This window comes from Caloenas nicobarica, chromosome 17 (genome assembly GCF_036013445.1).
Source record: "Caloenas nicobarica isolate bCalNic1 chromosome 17, bCalNic1.hap1, whole genome shotgun sequence".
NCBI classification, from domain to species: Eukaryota; Metazoa; Chordata; class Aves; order Columbiformes; family Columbidae; genus Caloenas; species Caloenas nicobarica.
Window position 1 is genome coordinate 9,829,791 of NC_088261.1, and position 20,748 is coordinate 9,850,538.

General features: G+C 46.7%; 1 protein-coding gene across 2 annotated transcripts in view; it reads left to right on the forward strand.

The window, feature by feature from the left end:
- Window positions 1–20,748, forward strand: part of GALNT17 (polypeptide N-acetylgalactosaminyltransferase 17) — a 209,956-nt gene that overhangs the window by 83,711 nt on the left and 105,497 nt on the right. For both annotated transcript variants that reach the window (XR_010607134.1, XM_065647033.1), the window contains exon 5: window positions 2,687–2,884. Coding sequence is in view for 1 of the 2 variants with exons in the window: in XM_065647033.1 (XP_065503105.1) it covers window positions 2,687–2,884 (198 nt within the window). In the remaining variant the exon portion in view is untranslated. The remainder of the gene's footprint in view (window positions 1–2,686; window positions 2,885–20,748) is intronic.

Consider the following 20,748-nt stretch of genomic DNA (forward strand, 5'->3'; position numbering starts at 1 on the left):
TAAAGATCTTTTCCAATCAAAATGATTCTCTGATTTCTATGATGGGAGGATACAAGGAAAGCTTTTTCCTGCTTTTGTTTTCTGTCATAATTTTCTATTTCCTCCTTTTATCCTTTATGCTTTACCCTTCCCTGGCCCCTGTTTATATTTTTCAGGTTGCTTTCCCATCCCCTTAGCCCTAAGTAGTTTCTAGAAGTTTAAAAAAAGCTCACAGAGCAATGAATTGAATGCGAAAGTGTTTCCTGCTTCCCTGAGCTTTGCAGCTGGATCCCACTGAGGAAACCTTACATGGTTTAGACTGATTGGTTTCTTCTGCAGCTCGGAATAAGTGCAGAGGTGCAGAAGGAACAAAAGTGTTTCATAAGGATTTTTTCAGAGATGCAAAACATTTGAGTTCAAGTGGCTTAAGCTTGAGTCGAGATCATGAGAAGAGCCTGTGAGTTGGTTTTTTATTTCATCTAACCAAATGCAAAAAGTAAATGGTCTGCATTTAGAAAAGTGGAGATAGAAGAAATTAACTTACATCTAATTTGAACACAGTAACATCCACAAGAAAAATACTTGAGCAGCGGCAAACAGAGTTCCGCGTAGACACCCCATTATTTGTGATGACAGTGCAGCTGAAGGGTGGATTTAGGAGCCATTTCTCACGATGATATCTGTGTTCCCAACTAAACATTCCTCTCCCTGGGTCATTAAGTCCTCACACCTGATTTTATTGATGCACAGAGGAAGCTCCCATTTACTGAGCTCTTGAAACAGATTTTCTAGAGGTAGAGATTGAGCTTTTCTGCAGCGTGGGCTTGACTCACCCTGGTGTTACGTACCTGCTGCTGTCACTGGAGGCACCAGGACTGGAAGTTCCTCGTGGTGTTGGCAGAGTGATCCATAGGCTGCAGAGGTGAGGCCGTGCACACCCCTGCTCTGGGGACATCTGCATGTCCCAGAGTGGAATTTTGTAGCTGTAGAGTCCAGATATGGTCCTTCAAACTGTGTTCCAAGTTAAAAAAGACTCTTCAGATAGTCCTGCTTTTAAGAATGTACCCTGTTCTGCCCAGGGACATGTGGTTTTTTTGATTTTACGAGAGTCTGGACTAATTAAAGCGTGGTTTAAACAAAGCACATCCTTCACAGCCTTGCTGTACAGAAGGAAAGGTTTGGAGCCAGAGTTCTCAGCCTGTGGACCGTGTTTTTGTGCAAGATGCCCACCCATGCGTGACAGCCCAGGGATGTGTGTGCAGTTACCCCGCAGCTGCACATTGGGGCTTTACACGGGGTAACGGTCCAGGGGAAACAGCTGCACACGAGAGCAGCTGCGCTGCAGCAAACCCAGGGCCTGTTTAACCTTCTGGTGTGCTGCTAAGTGTAGCCGGAAGCCTAGGAAAGCGTATGTGGGTAGGGCTGGCACATGCAGCATTCCTTCAGAGCGTGCTACTGAAGTCCGCTGATGGGCAGATGCAAAGCAGACATGGCTTCTATGTATTTAGCAACTGTCGTTGCATTTCTCATGAGTTTTTACCTATTGCCTGTCGAGCCCATGTAAACTTAAAGCATTCATAGAATCATTTTGGTTGGAAAAGACCCTCAAGATCATGGAGTCCAACCATAACCCACCCCTGGCACTGCCCCATGTCCCTGAGAACCTCATCTCCGTCTGTCCAACCCCTCCAGGGATGGTGACTCCAGCACTGCCCTGGGCAGCCTGTTCCAATGCCCCACAGCCCTTTGGGGAAGAAATTGTTCTAAAACACATCACAGCATCCTTAGGCAAGGTGCTCTGCAGCTTAACTACCCGCCGTGGAAAGAGCTGACTCCTTGTTGTCTCTCGAGGCTTTTGATGGTCCATAGTTCTTGTATGAAAAGAGTCTCCGGGTGGTCACCGAGCACCTTCTCCTGGCTGTACAGTCGGCATGTGCTGCAAAACTGGATTAGTGGATTGTCTGACTTCATTGCTACCTTAGTAAAGATGTCAGGAAAGCTCAGGTTAAAAACATGCACATTTTGAAAATTAGAAAGTTCAGAATATGGAATTATTATTTAATAATGCTTTTTTCAAAGCAGCACTCCAGAGAATCACAGCATCCCAGAATGTCAGGGATTGGAAGGGACCTCGAAAGCTCATCCAGTGCAATCCCCCCGCCGGAGCAGGAACACCCAGATGAGGTTACACAGGAAGGTGTCCAGGCGGGTTGGAATGTCTGCAGAGAAGGAGACTCCACAAGCTCCCTGGGCAGCCTGGTCCAGGCTCTGGCACCCTCACCATGAAGAAGTTTCTTCTCATATTGAAGTGGAACCTCCTGTGTTCCAGTTTGCACCCATTGCCCCTTGTCCTGTCATTGATTGTCAGAGAAAACACAGCGTACTAACTCTGCAGGAGAAGATGGGGTCCGGTTTCAGAAGCGTTAATTCATTTCCACAGCTGAACGCCTCAGTTTGTGGAAATAGTCCTTTCCTTGTGCTGATGGCTTCAGCTGGGCCGTGAGTTTGTGTAGTTGGTTGTGCAGGAGAGCACTAAAACCCCCCAAAGCGCCTGGCCCCTGTGTCCCGGCGGCACCTTCTTGGTGACAAGAACGCCTGTTTTCTACCCCTCATTTAAGTGCAAAAGCTGTACGAAAGCTACGGTGTCCATCTGCAAATGATGGAAGAAATTAAGTGTATTCCTGTGCTTTTTTTTTTTACCGCTCAGGGCTGAGCCCGTCCTTTCACGGATTCAGGAAAACCGGAGAAGGGTCATTCTCCCCTCCATAGACAACATCAAGCAGGACAACTTCGAGGTGCAGCGTTATGAGAACTCGGCGCACGGGTACAGCTGGGAGCTGTGGTGCATGTACATCAGCCCCCCCAAGGACTGGTGGGACGCCGGGGACCCCTCGCTGCCCATCAGGTACGTGGTGAAGCCCGGGGTGAGGTGCAATGAGGCAAAAAGCAGAAGGATAACGTGAGGAAGGCGGCTTAGCGGTGTTGGATACAGCATCATAAGACGAGCCAGCTCAGAGAGGCTCTAACACTAGCCAGGAGGAGTTTTGCGAGGGTGAAGAGATTTGGAAAGGGTTATTATTTTGTTACAAAATGCAAAAACACTGGGGAAATGTGTGAACTGCGTAGATTTGTACAGTCTTATGTTTAACTGCACGTGGCAAAGTTGCTTTACCTTAATTACAGCATTAAGTTTTTGCAAATCATAAGGAATGAGGCGATTATTCCTGTGTAATGAACTGAGTGTGAATTCATGAAATACAGTGCTGGTGTTTCTTGAATAGAAAGTACGTGTTCTCTCGGGGCATGCTGTAAAATGTGTCTCAGGTTGTTGTAATGCTTCATTGTACAGGGCTGGCAGCTCTGAAGTGTCGCCCCCAGCCCCTCCTGACTTCAGGTGCGGGAAAAGCCCCTTTAGACAAAACAAAAGCGGGAGGGGAGGGAAGCACAAGCAGAGGAGAGTGGGCTGCTCTGTGTGCGGGAGTCGCTGGTTTTCCCTTGACAGCCCCTGATTCCCAGAAGTGACACTATTATCAGGAGTGGTTTCTGGCCACGTGAAAAGGATCCATTGCTCCTACCTTGGTTCATATAGAGAAGGCTTGTCCTCAGGCATCTAACAGATGCGTGTGTGCAAATCCACACCTGATCTGAATCCTGAACCAAAATTACTCAATTATTTAATCCCTGGAAGCTGAGATTAAGTCTCTTCGCATTGACACGGGGACCTTTTTGTTCTTGTGGGCTCCCTTGCTCCAGAGAACATATTCAGCCATCGGTGGAGGGACTGACAGTTTATTCTGGATAAGAGTCAAGTCTTTGAGGAATAAACGGTTATTTTAACCATATGCAAGGTGCTGGACTTGTTAAGAGAGGCTGAATGGCTGGGGTGCACAGAAGGTGCGGAATTGAAAAGCCTTCGTGAGGTCTGAGTGTGCGGTGCCCAAACTGCTGCCTCTGGAGGGTGATAAAAGTGACTGTCCCTGTTGGGATAAACCTCTCTGTCAGGGGTTGTAAAAGTCAAGAAAGTGTTGCAGGGAAGAACAAACAGCCTCTTTTGTTAGACCGATCCACTGTAGTTGGGAGAAACAGGCTTTGGGCGCATGGGATGTTGGTGTTTGATGGCAGGGGAGCTGAGAAGGGAAGGAGACGGGAGAAGAGTGATTGATCGAGGAGGAGGAGGAGGAGGAGGAGGAGAGCTGGGGCAGCCGAAGGGCTGGGTGGCTGTGAAGAGGCAGAGTGGGGATGTCAGGTTTTTAGGATGTACCTTTGCCCCAGGCTCCCCAGATATGAACCACTTTGCAAAGGTGGCCGCCAAGGCCAGGAGTGCAGATGGGATCACAGCGATGTTGGGCACTGACACGTCTACCCTGTTTCCCCAAAAATAAGGGTCTTATATTAATTTTTGCTCTGAAACTTACTGCTGTTTTACATGTATAGCTGCCTGGACATTATTTAAATTGATTTTTTTTTTTTTTATGAACTGTAACTAGAGCTTATTTTTGGCGTGGGGCTTATATTTTGAGTATCCTGAGAAATCACGCTAGGGCTTATTTTTGGGGTAGGTCTTATTTTTGGGGAAACAGGGTACCACCACACTGCTTTTCCTGGGTTCAATGCTGGGAGCCAGCAGATACCGCTGAGCTTTGAGTGCTGCTTTGGTGTTTTATATGCTTCTGATCCCCTGCTATAGAAATGAAGGCTTTGCCATGGGAGTTGTCTTCTGTTGGAGACAATAGCCATATTAGGTTGTTCTGGTGCTTGTTTTATCCTTAAAAAAAAAAAATCCATGAACGGTGCTAAAATGTGGGCAGGATACTGAGCATCCTATTTCTGCATTTAAGCCGATTGCAAACAGTTATGGCTTAGGAGGAACTGGGAGGTACGAGAGGTTTATCAGTCTGCTCTGGGGTTCCTGCAACCTTTCTGCACCAGTCGCATCCCTTTTGGGGATGCTGTGAGCCCCGTGGCATCTGCAGCCTTGTCATCCCCTCGGCTCTTGAGCACCGAATTGAACCACCAATGAGTTAGAGCTCGGAGAAGGTTTACGGAGCCCCTGGAGTGGCAGCAAGAAGGATGCATGTTGCGATCATCTGTTTGATTTTGTTAAAGGCGTCTGTAACGTGGATGCTGCTGCTCGAGCCCGCGGTGTGCGCGGCTCAGGGTTGGAAGGGCACGGGCGCTGGGAAAGCCTCCCAGCCACGTTAAATAATTAAACATCCTACTAAAATAACATAGTTAACATGCACTGGGGGAAGGGTTGTGAGAAAGATAAATGGGTAGTGTCCACAACAAAAAGCTAATGAAAAATACTGTCTCATTGTATTATGTTGTGTAACCACATACAGGCCAGAAATAAATGACTGCAGTTATTTTTTTGGTCATATAATGCTATGAAAACTATGCACTTTATGGCAATATTTGCATGAAAGGGATACAAGTGCAGTGCCCCGTGTAATTATGCATGGGATTAGAGGAAATTCTGAAATTATAGTATCCAGAGGTACATTAATTTTTTAGAGACTTGTTAGGGTAAAAGAGTGGGAGCAAAGTAAGGCAGTTTATTCCTTTTCTGTTGTTGTTTTTACTCTCTTGGGGATCATTGCATCCCCAGGAGAAGTTCCCTGTGCAGGGGGATGTTCCTGTGTGTGTATTAACCCCGGTGCCTCAGCCCCCACCAACACTCAGCAGCGGAGACTGGAGACAGACAGATGTGTGGATGCGTTTGGAGGCAATTTTCTCTCATGGATAATTCACAAGATATAATTATCCAGGCAAAGAGAGCTGATGGCATGAAACCCATCTAAAATATGGCCCAGTCTCAAACTGGCTCCAGGCTCCTGCTTTATCCAATAATTTCCCTACAAGAAATAGTCTCGATGCCTAGGAGGGATGCGATGTAATACCTGTATTCCGTAATACTTATTCCTTTGTATTTTTTTTCTCATTAACATTTAAAATCCTGATACACAAAGATCCTCTCAGTCTTAGCTCCCAGTTGTACATGTATTTCGCAGCCACATTTCCTTTCCAGGCTTCCAGGCTCCTCTGCCAAGAAGATAAAATTGTGATTACAGCCTCATGTATCATGTCTAAATTAGTTTTCGCAGAAGAGGCAAGACAGTAAGTGACATTTGAAACAGTCGTCATATAGATCCTGATCTTCATCAGCGTGAGCTCTCGCAGGGATATTTTGACTTCCAAGTTCAAATGGTGCTAATGAATATATATACATATATATTTGGACATACTTTGCTCTAGATGTAGCCAGGATTTATTCAGCCCTTTGTCATTTGTGATATACACTGATCAGTGTTTATTGAGAGTCCAGTAAACGAGTGATAACAAAAAGCAGAAGATTCTTTCCGTGTCCCATGGGAAGTCCAAAAAAGGTCTTTGGAGTTGCAGGTTGGTGAGCTGGTCTGGACATGGGGTATCCCAGGGGGGGATCTGCCCTCTCGTCTCCAGGGGTTCATCTCCCACCTGGAAAATGTGAGTTTTTTGGGGCTTCTCGGGGTACAAAGCCCGTCGGCTGCTGCAGCATCGCTGGGCTGCAAACCTCAACACCGGCCATTTCTTCTACCTAACTTATTTAATTCATCCTGCATCAAGTTTGGTCAAAAAAGCAGCTTTGGAGAAATCGCTGGTATCGGGAAGATTTATGGCTCGATGTGCTGATTGTGCTTCAGTTGCAAGACTCGTGATTTATGATTACATATATGTGATGTTGATGGCTCCAGGGGTCTGATTCAGGAAAACAATTAAATGCATCCTTGCATCTGTGTCTCTTTGAGAAGCCGCGCGAGCAGATCGTGCGTGTGGAGCAGCCTCGGGGACAAGGGACACTCACCTGAGCGTGGAAATTGGGGTCATCGCACTTTTCTGCCGGCAGTAGTTCACATCTCCCACTGGAGAGAAAAGAAACTGGAATCTCTGCTGCTTGTTTGATGAGTCCATCAACAGCACTGTGACCCCGCTGGTCCCAAACAATCGATTATTTAGAATACGGTGCATTTCCCGACTTTCGCTTTGTATTTTCCACACTCGGTTGGGCGGATCGGTTGAGTCCAAGAGGCAGAAACACTGCTGAGTGTCGCCGTTAGTCAGCAAACCCCTGTAATGTGTTGGGGCTGAAGGAGAAGTCCTCGGGTGACTTCAGAGGTGACAAGAAGCCTCTTCCCAAGCCCACAGTGCCAGCTGGGAACCAGCGAGCGGGTTCGGCCGCACGTTGACCGGGGCTTTACTGCAGCTGTTCTATGTGGTACTTAATCTTGACCGGTCTTGGAAGACAAAAGCTAATTTAATTAGTATTAAGATCACTGCGAGGAGGAAATCAGTTTTGAGAGTTATGGATTGTAAAAGAATAGGAAGGCTGTTTGGTTTGAGGTTTTTTAAAGTTGGAAATAATTTGAATTAGCCCACCCAATTACCTGTTTTCTCAGCCTCACAAATGCTAATGGATTTGCTCCTGTAATGCACTTATGAAAGAGCAAATGCTCATGCCGGTTGTGTAAATGATGCAGAGGTCGAGATAAAAAAAGGGTTTTAGGTTATTGAGTACAACATGTGAGTGGAGAGAAGGTGCCTAATTGTAGCAGTTAACGAAATGCATGCGGTGTTTTATATAAACTGTTCTTTCAGTCATAAGCTGCAAATGGTGTCGAGGTCTCCCACGCTGGTTGCTGTGCGTTTCACTTGCAGTAAGACCATAGGGATTTGTGGTGATATTATTATATATTTATATGTATATATATGTATTTTAATTCAAGGAACCACTAGCTATTGTCTTGCTTTACTGCTGCCAGCAGCCATCATCCCATGACGGCTTTCAAAAGCATGAAAACTTGGTGGTTTTTTAATTTCAATTAAATAAATGGTGTGCTCTTTCCTGTTAGTCTAACACTGAGATTTCTCCCAGGCAACTGTCACAGCCCAAAACGTTTGTCCACACAAACCCTGAAGCAGCCACAGGGGCACGAGAGCTCTGGGAGGAACCTCTATAGCATCAAACATTATTTCAGTGGATCTTCATGTCCAGGACAACTTCCACACCTTCGCAGGGATTAGCGTGTTACACATCAGAACCTCAATAGATTGCTTTAGACAGGCTTGCTTAAACTATTATAAATATTTTCCCCAACATCTGAGTGTTCAGCGTGGCAGTTTATCAGAAGGCATCCAGCAACTCGGAGACGTTGCGGATGGTTAAACATAAGTGATATGAGGAAAGGGCAGAATTTCAGGGATTATTTCCTGGGTTTCTCTTTGTTTTGAAGAATCTCAGACTCGCCGGAAAACTGTTCATACAAAATGCCGAATATGTTTAAATCAGTGCTTCCTGACTGGAACTAGCATCTATAAACTGTGGGAAAATTCCTATTCCTTTGTGAAGACAGTTGTCAGATGTTCTTTCTGGTGTAGCTGCTTTTGGAAGTCAAGGGGAAAGTTGATTTCTAGCTTGTGTTTGGGAGCCTCACCTGCCATGTCTGAGAAGACACTTGTGTGCAGGTGTTTGCTCAGAGGGATGGGATGCGCGTGAATGTCCCAACAGCTGCAGAATGCTTACAGAGCCATTTAATGGCTTCATATAAAACTGAAATCAAACACTAAGAAACACAATAAAATGATGGCACAGGTGATCCGTCTCTGTCTCTAAAGCCCCTTATCATGAGCAGCTCAAAGAAAATAAAGCTCTGTGGTGGCCACTCAAACACTTTCTGCTCTGATTCTCCTCCAAGCCCTGTTCTCACTGAAGTTGCATGTCCAGGTGCTCAGTGTCCTCCTGACAGGTTTATATTAGGTTTATTTATATTATAATAGCAAACCCCTCCATAGTCTAAGAGAACATTGGACCAGACCTTAGTCCAGCATGGGGACAACATGGACATTCATCCCCAGACAGGGTTTTGTTAGGACTCCTGCAAACAGAGCTGCTGCACCCATCTTCTCGTATAAAAATGTGAATAAATCAAACCCCAGCCATCCTTAGCCTGGCTGCTGGAGGCTCCTGCTTCCAAGGATGAGGCTCTTAATCTTAAAATCTGGTCACTCCTGATGGGCACAGGTCAGAACAGAGGTTTGTGGAGACTTGAAAATAAGCTAACAAGAAGAAATAAGGGGATTTTTTTTCGTCAGTGTTTAATTTGGGGCAGTCTTGTTTGGGCTCAGATTCTGGGAGAGGGAATATTTAGGTCAGAATCACAACCTCAATAATCTTCGTCATCCATTCTCCAGATCAGGTTACAACCATCGAGTGCTTACCAGCTTCAAAAGTTACTTTGCCAAGAACCTTTTCAGTTTTCTCAGGTTGGGTTTTCCTTTCGGCCAGGAGGTTTTTTGTGGTGATTTGAGGCCACAGAGGGGAAAAAAAAGGAACAAAACATTTAATTGACTTCCCTGATTTTTATTTTAAAGGTATTGAGGAGAACTGAACCCCAGCTCACGGTACAAAGTGACTTTCGCTCACTAGTGTGCTAATTTTAAGATCTTAAACTTCACGGAGATTCCCAGTGGTGTGAGAAACCTGCTGGGAGCTCCGGGCAGCTGGAAGCTCAGATTGCTGGTGTCATGGCTTTTTAATGATGAATTCCTCATCTGGTCGTTTTTTAATGCTACATAATTTAACGCAAAGCATAAAAGAAGGGTGTCTAATAATTCGTAACAGTGTCGGGTTTTACATGATGAACAGATTTATGTCACTGCTGGAAAGACTAGAAAGCCTCTGCAGAGGGTGCACCAGAGATTTCAGCATATGTGGCTTGTTTAGCAGTTGCCTGTGTGATGACCAGTGACCTCCATGTATGTTAGAGCTGCGTCTTGTTTCAAATGTTTTTATTTTCATAAGATTGTCCTTGGCATTGCAAATGTTGGCTGAGTCCAGAGCTGGGGTTGATCCATGGTGAAGTTCCCACCAAACACCAGGGTTTGGGACTGGACCCTATTTTTTTTTTTTTGTCTATAAATTAGAGAAAAGCTTCTGAGGCAAAGGATCAAGGGAGCTGGTGAGGGGCTGGAGCACAAGTGTGATGGGAGCGGCTGAGGGAGCTGGGGGTTCAGCTGGAGAACAGGAGCTGAGGGGAGACCTTCTGATCTCTGACCTGCCTGAAAGGAGCTTGGAGCCAGGGGGGTCGGGCTCTGCTCCCCAGGAACAAGCGCCAGGACCAGAGGAAACGGCCTCAAGTTGCACCAGGGGAGGTTGAGGTTGGATCTGGGGAACAATTTCTTCCCCAAAGGGCTGTGGGGCATTGGAACAGGCTGCCCAGGGCAGTGCTGGAGTCACCATCCCTGGAGGGGTTGGACAGACGGAGATGAGGTTCTCAGGGACGTGGGGCAGTGCCAGGGGTGGGTTATGGTTGGACTCAATTATCTTGAGGGTCTCTTCCAACCAAAACGACTCTATGATTCCTGAAGAGAGTCGTAGTTTTTTGGTATAAAATATTAATATAATTGATTTAAGAAGGATAAGGAATTACTGGAGGCTGTTCAGCAAGGGCTACAAAGATGCTGAGGGGTCTGGAGCATCTTTGTGATGAGGAGAGACTGAGAGAGCTGGGGCTGTTGAGCTGCAGGAGAGAAGCTGAGAGGGATCTGATCAATGGGATCAATATCTCAGGGTGGGTGTCAGAGGATGGAGCAGACTCTGTTCAGTGGTGCCCAGCGCCAGGGTGAGGGGCAGCGGGCACAGACTGAAACACAGGAGGCTCCATGTGAACATGAGGAGAAACTTCTTTGCTGGGAGGTGCCGGAGCCTGGAGCAGGCTGCCCAGAGCGGGTGTGGAGTCTCCTGCTCTGGAGACATTCAAACCCGCCTGGCCCGACCTGTGTGATCTGCTCTGGTGACCCTGCGTGAGCAGGGCTGGGCTGGGGATCCACAGAGGGCCCTGCGACCCAACCGGCCTGGGGTGCTGGGATTTGTATAAATAAAGCAAGCTGGGCATACTGGAAGCATTTGCCTTTGTATTTTTAAAGCTTTTTGTAAGAGAAGTATTTTGATTAAAAAGAAAGGAAAGCATACTCCTGATTTGAAAAAGAAAAGAAAATAAAAATAAAACAAACCTCGCACTGACAGAACCTTTAATCTGAGCCCAAGTCACAAAAACAGCCTTTATTGATGTCAAAGCTGCTTTAGAGAAGGAAAGAGTAAACAGGATTTGCCCTGTAATTTGTGAAGGGTTTTGATTTTTCGGAGGCATTAAAGAGACAGAAAAGATGGGTATTGAATTATTTAACAATTGCTAGTAAAATTAAGCTTCAGTCAAACTGTTTTCACCGAAATAATCTTATGAATAAAAACAAAACAATCTGGGGCAGCACCAATATCCAGAGCTCGTATCCCGCTGGCTGGATCGTTTCAAAGTCCATGAAGTGGTTCTGCAAGTCAAAGCCAAATGGAGCCTTTTCCGTGGGCTGTTCACACTCCCCACAGGAGAAAGCTGCCCTTGATACATCATACAAATGTCTTTTCTCTCTAAATCCAGAACCGAGGGGAAAATATGCAAAAAGGAGTTGCGGGAATTTGGCGCTTTGAATTTCTTTTCCCTTTGGCAGATGGCGTTTAAGTGATTTATTGGCCAAAACCAATCTATTCTCATTAAGAAGCAAGTATTTAATGACTTCGGAGGTGGGTATTCAAAACAAAGAAGCGATAATCGAGCCGATTGCGCGCGGTGACAAAACACAGCAGCCTTTCATCAGACTTAAAAGAGTGTTTGAGAGCAAGTGCTGAGGGCTATCATTTGCTTTCATGTGCACTTTAATTCACTGTCCTTTTCAGTCAGTGGCGCATAAATAGGCATAGCTTAAATTAAAGGAAAAATAGATCTTTATTATCATATCCATTGGTTGAAGCAATGAGTGGTGGATGCCTGGAAGCTCCCAGCTTGTCTCTGCTTGGGAGCACGAGCGGTTTTTACAAACGATCCCGCTCCCCCCTGCCCGGGTTGGATAGTCCAAATTAAATCTTCTCAAGTTGAAATCTCTCAATGCTTTCGCTGCGCTTGTAAAACACGTGGATGCGAGCAGGCAGGCTTGAACGTCGTGTGTTTAATGGGCAAAATGTGTCTTGGGGGTCATCTGTTAAAGCCAGGCGCGGAGCAGGAGGCTCAGGTCGGCCACAGCCGCCTCTCCTCGTCCCGGGTTTCTGGTGAAATACGCAGATTTGGAAATCTGCAAGTGGAAAGACCTGGAGAACGGCAGATTTGTGAGTCCCCAATGGTTTTGCAGCTGTCACTGGTTTAGGTCGCTGCTGAGCCTGTCTGTATGCGGGTTTCTGAAAATTTAGCTCTTTGAGTGTTTCAAAATTTTGGCATTTCGATCTGATTTCTTAGAGCTTCTCTAGGAACAGTTTCTTCCCCAAAGGGCTGTGGGGCATTGGAACAGGCTGCCCAGGGCAGTGCTGGAGTCACCATCCCTTGAACAGACGGAGATGAGGTTCTCAGGGACATGGGGCAGTGCCAGGGGTGGGTTATGGTTGGACTCAATGATTTTGAGGGTCTCTTCCAAACAAAATAATTCTACGATTCTCTGAAGTTGGAGGTAATGTTGCCAGTTTGGCCGCGTTGTGGCTTTTGGGGTAGGATCAAGACAAGAAATGTCACTGCGCAGTGCAGCAGAGCCCTGCCCGCTGCCTTGGCTGTGGGCTGGTGTGGACCAGCAGCTCCAGAAATGAATGTCCTGGGATCTTGGGGACCTTGGTGATGTGGAAGGACATCCGATAAGGTAAAAGTCACCGAGAGAATAAGAGGAGGGGATGAAGTGGCAGAGTGTGGCTGTCGGTGAGGTGTGATTTGGTGGCAGCAGAGCAAGGACACGTGATGGATGTCCTGGCTGCCAGCTCTCCCCAGGCAGTCACTGATTTGTTTTACAGTCCATCCGTGCCTGGATCCAGCAGTAGCTTTGGGAGCGCTATCAGCTCGGTGCAGGTTTGGTCTGTTCTCCGTGGTGGGCTGTGCACACACGTCCCACGGATGGAAGAATCACTGCCGAACACTGAGCTTTGGAAAAGACGGCTTGTCATCAGAACACAGTCCCCACGGCCCCGTCACGTGTCACGGGAAGTGACGCATCAGAGAATCTCAAACTTCAAACTGAGCATTGCAGGTTGGAATTAAGAGCATTGGAGGCTTTGGTAGAAGGGTGGTGGTTGTGTTCCTGCAGGCATGGTGCTCCTGGGGGGTGATCACTCACCCCTATACGTGCAGGTGTGCCCACCTTTTCCCCACCTCTTGTTTTTTGGGGCAGAAGAACTGAAAAATTGATGTTTGCTACCTTCTGCAGCTGGGCTGGCTCTCGTACAGCCCTTCATGGAGTTGCGTGCATTGGGCTCCTTAAAAGAGGAGCTTTAGGGATGAGCATCGGCCGTGCTGGTCCTGAAGGGTTTGGGGAGGTGCTGGGTCATCACAGCTCCTGCTTCTCCCGCCACGAGCTCTGCAGCTTCGGCTCGTGTGTTTGGATCCCACGGGGCGGGGAGGAGTCCTTACGGCTCCGTGGGATCTCTGGAGTCCCCGCATCACAAACTTGCTCTCCCAAGACGATCTGGGGAGAGCAAAAGTCTGTTCTGGGGAAACAGGAGGTTGGGAGCAGTGTTTGCTCTGATAATCTCTCTGCCCAAGTCTCTGCCTGGACACGATTGTGAGCAAGGCTGGTTTTCTGTGCCGGGCACCGCGGTGTTTAATGAACACTTTTCTCAGCTCCCACTTGCCTTGTGGCTGCTCCGCTCCTTAGACAAGCAGGTATGATTCTTGCTAATGAGCAGCCAGGTTGGGGTTGTTCTGAGCTTGATCTGCAGGATGTTCGTTTTGCTCTGATTAATGCCCGGGCAAACTCTTTTTGGGGGAGAGGGAACTGGTTCAAACCTTCTGTATTGAAGCCAATTGGGCTCTGCACTGGGCTTGTCTGCCCTGGGGAGAGCAGCTCTTCTTTTGCCTGGCATTCCATCCTCTCCCTTCTTTAGTCCTGTCTTTAAATTTTTAAGCCTGGAGGCAGCACTACCAGTCTGGGGTGATGTCTCTATTAACCCAGCACAGCCTGTAGCACCAGCTGATAGCAGAGCATCCATCGCTGCTCGAGCGCCAGCACAGCATGTCCTGCTCCGTCCTTATCCTTTCCGTCACTCTCTGTGGTTTCCCTTCAGGAAAAAAATACTTTGGGAGGGAAGAATATTTGAAAAAACACATAAAATATTTAAGTGAACAGCTGTCAGCAGTTTCGTGTGGTGCTGTAAGACCTGAAAGTTTTGTAGTTGCAGCAGGCAGGCCTGTCTGAATGGGCGAACTGGGCTGGAGAGGAGGTTTCGGTACTGGGAGAAGGTGGGAATGGGCTCCTCCATGACGAGCATCCTGCATCCAGACCAGCCTCTGCAAAGAGGGCAACTCAGGTTGGTTAATCTTTGTGAATTCTTCCCAAAGTCACTGCTTGGGAGTGTTTGCAAAGAGCTCTTTCCTCTGCAAAGCGTTAGATTGATGTCTGCAAAGGCAACAGTCCGTTCTCTTACCGTCGCTGCCGCCACTGCTGCATTTTTCTTTGCAATTAGAAAAGTCATCAGTCATTTTCACAAACGTGCACCTTATAATTGCCTTCTCAAGCTCTCTGTTTAGCGTCAATGTTCTTGTCAAGCCCAGCCCTGGGAGAAAAGTGTCTGACAGGTTTCCCAGAGCTCGGCAGAGATCCTCCACAAATGCAGTTTCCACGTGGGATTTAAAGACCACGTGATGGCATTTTTTAGGGGAAAAAAGTCAGTGGCTTTTTTTTTCCTATTACAATGACAGAAATTTTTCTGTAGGTGTGGGAATTCTGCTAAGGCAGGGTGCCAAGAAGCACTCCGAAATCCTCACGGTATTAGTTTTGTACAAGCAGAAAACCAAAGGAGCTGGAGAGCTGCAGGTTCCAGGGGAGGTGGCACTGAGCATTTTGACACTGGTGACAGTGCCGAGTGGGGCTGGAGTTGAACCACTGAACGTCTTGAGAACGTTTGTGGCTGCGACAGAAGCAAAGGCTGGCACTAAGGAAGAGTTTGGATGCAGCTTGTTATATTTTCCTCTGAGTTTCGAGGGAATTATGAAGTTCTCTGGTGCCTGGGGGGCTGCGTGCGCTGGGAGAGACAAGACGGATTTTGACACAAAGCTGTTCGGACAGAGCAATTCACGCAGCAAAATGAGCACGTTAAAAACTGCTCTTACCTACGTGCGTTTGCATTTCATAGAGAGTTCGAACAGTTGGTCATAAGAGTGAGTGCTGTCATTAAAATGTTAATTATATCAGCTTGAAAAGAGGGCCTTAGTTTGGTTTGAAGGGGAAGATGAGGTGACTGAGAGCAGCACCCTGGAATATTCTTCTCTCTTCTCAGTGTAGCTGCAGCTTCCACAGTGACTTGGGATGTATCAGTACATTTCCTTCTCTTTTTGGTGAAGGAAAGGGACACGAACACTGACTGACCGCCCAGCCCAGAGTTCAGGCTTATCTTTCCGCTTCGGTGACCAGCTGTGTGGGTATCATCTCAGAAACAGGCTGAAAATACAGAGAAATCAACTGCAGGAGCCCTGGGATTTGTCTTTTCTCTTTGTCCTTGGCACTTACATGTGGGCAGTCATGAGCTTGGTCACTATTTCCTAGAGGGAAAAAAAAAAAAAAATCTGTTTTCCTTTTAGATTATGAGGTTTGATGAAGATATTTCACCTTCCTCTGAGTGAATTTCAGGATTTAGGTCTGGCTCATCTCGGCGCTATTTTCTTTGTGTTGTAAATCTCTCTACCCGCCGGTCAACAAACGTCATGTTTCCACTATGATATTTCCACTGGAAGAAAATGTGGTTGTAAGGAGGGAGAAGTGCACGAAGTGCGGGATTGCTTAGTGATGGGGACCTGAGCTCTGACTGAAGGATGCTCTGGAAATAAAGTGGAAGGAGGGGAGAGATTGCGGTTACTTTGGAACAGACCCGAGGAGATGGGGAGCAGATGGCCGGTTTGCTGCTACCCAAAGCGGAGCGGTCCAGCTGGCTCGGGGATGGGGTCTTGCAGTTATCGCCAAGGAAAATCACTTGGGGATTCATGAAGACAAATAAAATAAAGGATTAATAGTTTTACTGGGCCGTGGCACCAGGCCGATGGGCTCTCTGCAGCCGTCACAAGTTCTAGTGCCGCATACGGTAAAATACTTACGGATGCGATTTCTAGGGAGGTCTTGACATAAACCAAGGAGCTTTGCAGACCTATTAGTTATCAGGGCTGTACAACAGAGACACATTTTCCATTTTAGCAAGGAATAGCCTTGCAGAAAGACAATGTAGTATGACTGCTTTTTTTTTTTTTCCAGTGAGCAGTCCTCTTGCTGATTTATGGGTACCTTAGTCAAGAAATTCCTGCATGCCTAGTAAAATGGGTTCATTTTTAACTGCGAGGGAGCGTTTTCGTTTTATACAGTAGTTTCTTTTTGTGATTTTGTGAAGTAGACTTTAATATAGAAATAAATCATCAGAGCATTACTGAATTAAAAGTAAGTATAAAACCAGACAGTGCCACCAAGCCAAGGTTAAACCTGGATCAAGTGATCAGATCATAGCTTCATCAGTCGTTCCTCCCACTCTTTGCTTAATTTGGTACTTAAATGAACTTAATAACCATTTCAAAGATATGTACACCCAGCTGCTTTGAAGAGCAGTCTCCTGGTCCTCATGTTCTTATTTTGGGTCACGCGCATCATTGCACTAATGTGCTATAACTGAACTCCGAGATGCCACGATTTATTTGGATGCGAAAGAATTATGCTTGCTTGGAGCAGAGATTAGCATCAAGTTTACCTATCTTCTCTCTAAAGCAAAAGAAAGAAGCATTTTCTGTGAGTTTTCGGTTGATCTTGTTCACTCTCATATCTCGCTTTTGAGGATGCTCAATGACAACATCTTTATGGAGAAAACTTCACCACCTCTAAGAGGACACGTGGCACTTACCGGTCCTGAGGGACAAATTGGCAAAGGTGCCGAGGCGCCTGACGATTTACTGGGGCTGTAGGGGATTTATAAAAATCTGTCCAGAGTGTGGTTTATTCCTCACAATCAATCCAACCTGAGGACCTGAGCCATTGTTTCTACCAGCCCTGTTTCAGAAACACTTTGTCCCTTCAAAGGCTCATCTGTAATTACTCTGCACCGCCATTCCCGTAGGTTAAATGAATATTATTATATTTTCTTGCTGCTTTTCCTCTTGCTTTTACTGAAAGTTCAATGTGGCAAAAGACTCGAGCGTGTCCTTAACTTGAAGAGCTGAAACAGGAACGTTTAAATGGTGGTAAATGTGATACATGGCAAAGTACTTTGCTGGATCCTGGCCGCTGTTTGCAATGGCTTCTGTACAGGTGTTTTTGCTGTTTGTTTGCTGTAATCTCGTTCAGTTGTCTAGATGCCATTCCTAAACAAATGAGATGATAATTAGCCCAGCAACATCAGAGGAAGTTGATTTTCTGTCTGTAATAAGGATGATGATAATTAAACATGCATGATCTCATTGGATTGAATATGAATCAATTAAAATTAAAGCTTGTTGGGAATTCTTTTTCTCCCATGAAATTTTTCAAAGAAAGCCAGAACAATATAAGGAGTCCTAATGAAAAGAAATTGGGCCGATATTCACCCTCTGTATTAAGAAATGAAAACGTGAGATTCTTCAGGGGTGGAATACTTAATGGTACCTCCCCACCCCAGTCTTGTGTCAATGTCTATTTTGATAAAGTTTTTTATTTGGGAGAAAAAAAAAAAAAAATTAAAAACTTTTCTGCAGTTTCTAACACTGTTCAGCAAAACTCAGATCAAACATGTGCAAATGCTTCCAGATTCTGTGTCCAGGGAGGCACATTCTGCAGGCGCCGTGGCCAACGGGGCGCATAAATTAGTTTTATAACACATTTTAATTTCCTATGCCTGAGTGAACACCACGCTGGAGCGGTTTATTTTAAAGGAAGATGATTTATTAAAGGCAAACTGTGGAGATGAAAGAGAAAATGAGTTAAAGTTGGGATTCCAGGTGCGATGCCCCAGAAGGGAGCTGGTGATGCACTTACCCTCAGCCCGAGCACCCGGAGGGTTCTTCTGGAGCCCAGCTGGGACAGCGTTGGCTTAAATTCCTTCTTTTTGCCATTTTCCAAAACGGAGATTTCCATGGCGCTGGAGCAGTGGCAGCCAAACTTGCCCAGGGCTTTTGGTTCCGAATGAAACCTCTTAACTGGCAGCCTGGGTTCAGTTCAGAGCGCTGACCCGAAAAATGGGAAACCAAAGCTCGTGTGGTCCCGGGTCAGCGTTCAACGTTTCGGGAGATGCTTCCAGGCCCTTTGGTTAGAGCTCTTCTAATCTGTGTAATTCATCGAACACAAGAAGGGGTTGGAAGCAAAATGCAGTAACTCTGATGCCGTGGTGAGGATGCACAGGGCATGAGCTGGATTCAGTTGCTGCTTTCCCTTTGTGATGTCCTGGCTGGATATCCTGAACAACAAGATATTCAATGTCTTTGCTTTGGGGTAGTGTTGTCCTTTGGTCATCTTTTTTTTTTTTTTAAAAAAAGGAGACAATCTTACTGCATCCGGGAGAAAACCTCATTGCATCCAGTGCAGAATACAAACAACTGCTGGCGTCTTTCTTTTGTTCTCCTTCCAAAAGAGTTTTGTTTCTTGATTATCCCCAGTAACTGATAACATGGGCTGTGTGGTGATGTGTGTGGTGGGAAGTAGCTACTTAAACTCCAGATGTGGTCCCTTGTGCTGGCGGAGGGTTTAGCACTTGACTGCATTTGCAGTGGAGACATTTGTGATTCAGATTCTCAGATTTGCCTCTTTTCTGACAAATAACCGTAACACAGTGTCATGTTGATGTGGATGACAGTCTTAACCATGTGTTGTCTTGCTTGAGCACATACGATGTGTGACAGAACAGTGTCGTGGCTTTTGTTTTAATACAGCAGTTTGGGCTTGTGTTTTTTCCAAATGGAATTTTTTCATTTGTTGCCAGCATCTTCCATGAACGTGGAGCTCTGTTCCTGAAGGTGCAAGATGCATCTCTGATAGCATCGCAGAAATAACGTATCTCAGAGTAGCAAATCCTGGTTTCATTTCATTTTCATCTCATCCTGGCTTTGTCTCATTTAAGCTTCATTTCCGCGACGTGGAGCAGTTAGAACACAATTGGTGTGTTTGCTGTTATCTTTATAGACTTGGTTAAAAATGCAGAAATTACCAACCGCAGAGATGGGATAAAAGGGGTTACTAGGGATGCAGAAATCACCACCAGCTGAGTTCAGATGAAGGCAGCATGAAATGTAAAACCTTCTCTTTGGAACAGTCGTGCTGCTTTTCCCTGTGCCAGCCCCGACCGCTTCCTTCTGCCGTTTGGCCGTGAAGCTGCACGTATGGCAGCTCTTGCCAGTGGCTTTCCATCGGGGAAAAAGCTTCCAAGTTTCTTTTAGGAAATTTCTACCCAACGTTTTTTATCACGCACCGTGCGAGTTGTTCGTGTGAACGCCTTGGGTTCAAATCCTGCCCTGTAAAAGCAGCGAGTTGCGTGTGTGCTCAGCACACAGGGATATGGGGTTTTGCTATAACACTGTGCTATTTTCTGACTTAATGCACGGTTTTAGGGGGAAAAAGGGTAATGAGGAGCGGAGAAGGTATTTTTTAGCTATGGCTTCTCATCAGGTGGAGCTCTCAGTGCTGTGTGTGGAAGGATTGATCCACCAGCAGCTTCTGCTCCCGTCCCTATGGGCTCAGCACTTTCTGCCCCCTCCACGCGCGGGCAGGGCCCCTGTCGCTCGGCCTCTGAACGGGGGAATGTGGGGGGGTCAGCACATCTTCCATCCGCACACCTTCCATCCCATTCTTTGGTCTGACAGCAGGAAAAAGGCTGCTGGACTGGGCACTGGGGAGGCCAAACCTCGAATCCTGGGGTCAGTTTTGGGCCCCTCACGCCAGGAAAGGCCTTGAGGTGCTGGAGCGAGTTGAGAGAAGGGAATGGAGCTGGTGAGGGGCTGGAGCACAAGTGTGATGGGAGCGGCTGAGGGAGCTGGGGGTTCAGCTGGAGAACAGGAGCTGAGGGGAGACCTTCTGATCTCTGACCTGCCTGAAAGGAGCTTGGAGCCAGGGGGGTCGGGCTCTGCTCCCCAGGAACAAGCGCCAGGAGCAGAGGAAACGGCCTCAAGTTGCGCCCGGGGAGGTTGAGGTTGGATCTGGGGAACAATTTCTTCCCCCAAGGGCTGTGGGGCATTGGAACAGGCTGCCCAGGGCAGTGCTGGAGTCACCATCCCTGGAGGGGCTGGACAGACGGAGATGAGGTTCTCAGGGACATGGGGCAGTGCCAGCGGTGGGTTATGGGTGGACTCGATGACCTTAAGGGTCTCTTCCAACCAAGAAGTTTCTATGATTTGATTGCATCCGTGTGCTTCGGCGGTATCTACTGTTATACTTAGGTCAGTGGGTAAATACCCCAACTTGTGCTGAGTTGGTGCCATCACGCATGACCTCCTGAGTGTCTCTTTTCGGTGTCCTCTGGGACGGAAAAGACCAGAGTTGACTCCACGGGAGCAGATTTACAGTGCTAGTGGTTAGGAGGCAGGAAAACCCGCTTTTTACCGTGCAAGCTGAATAAGTATAGCTACAGGATTGCTGCAGAGACGGCGACTGTAGGGTCCTGCCAGGTGTGCTCGTCATCGCACTGTGCTGCTTTTTTGGAAAAGGAACTTAAACGTCTACATTTGAAGTAGGTATTCATAAAACATAATGAATTCCATTAGAGCTGAGGGCTAC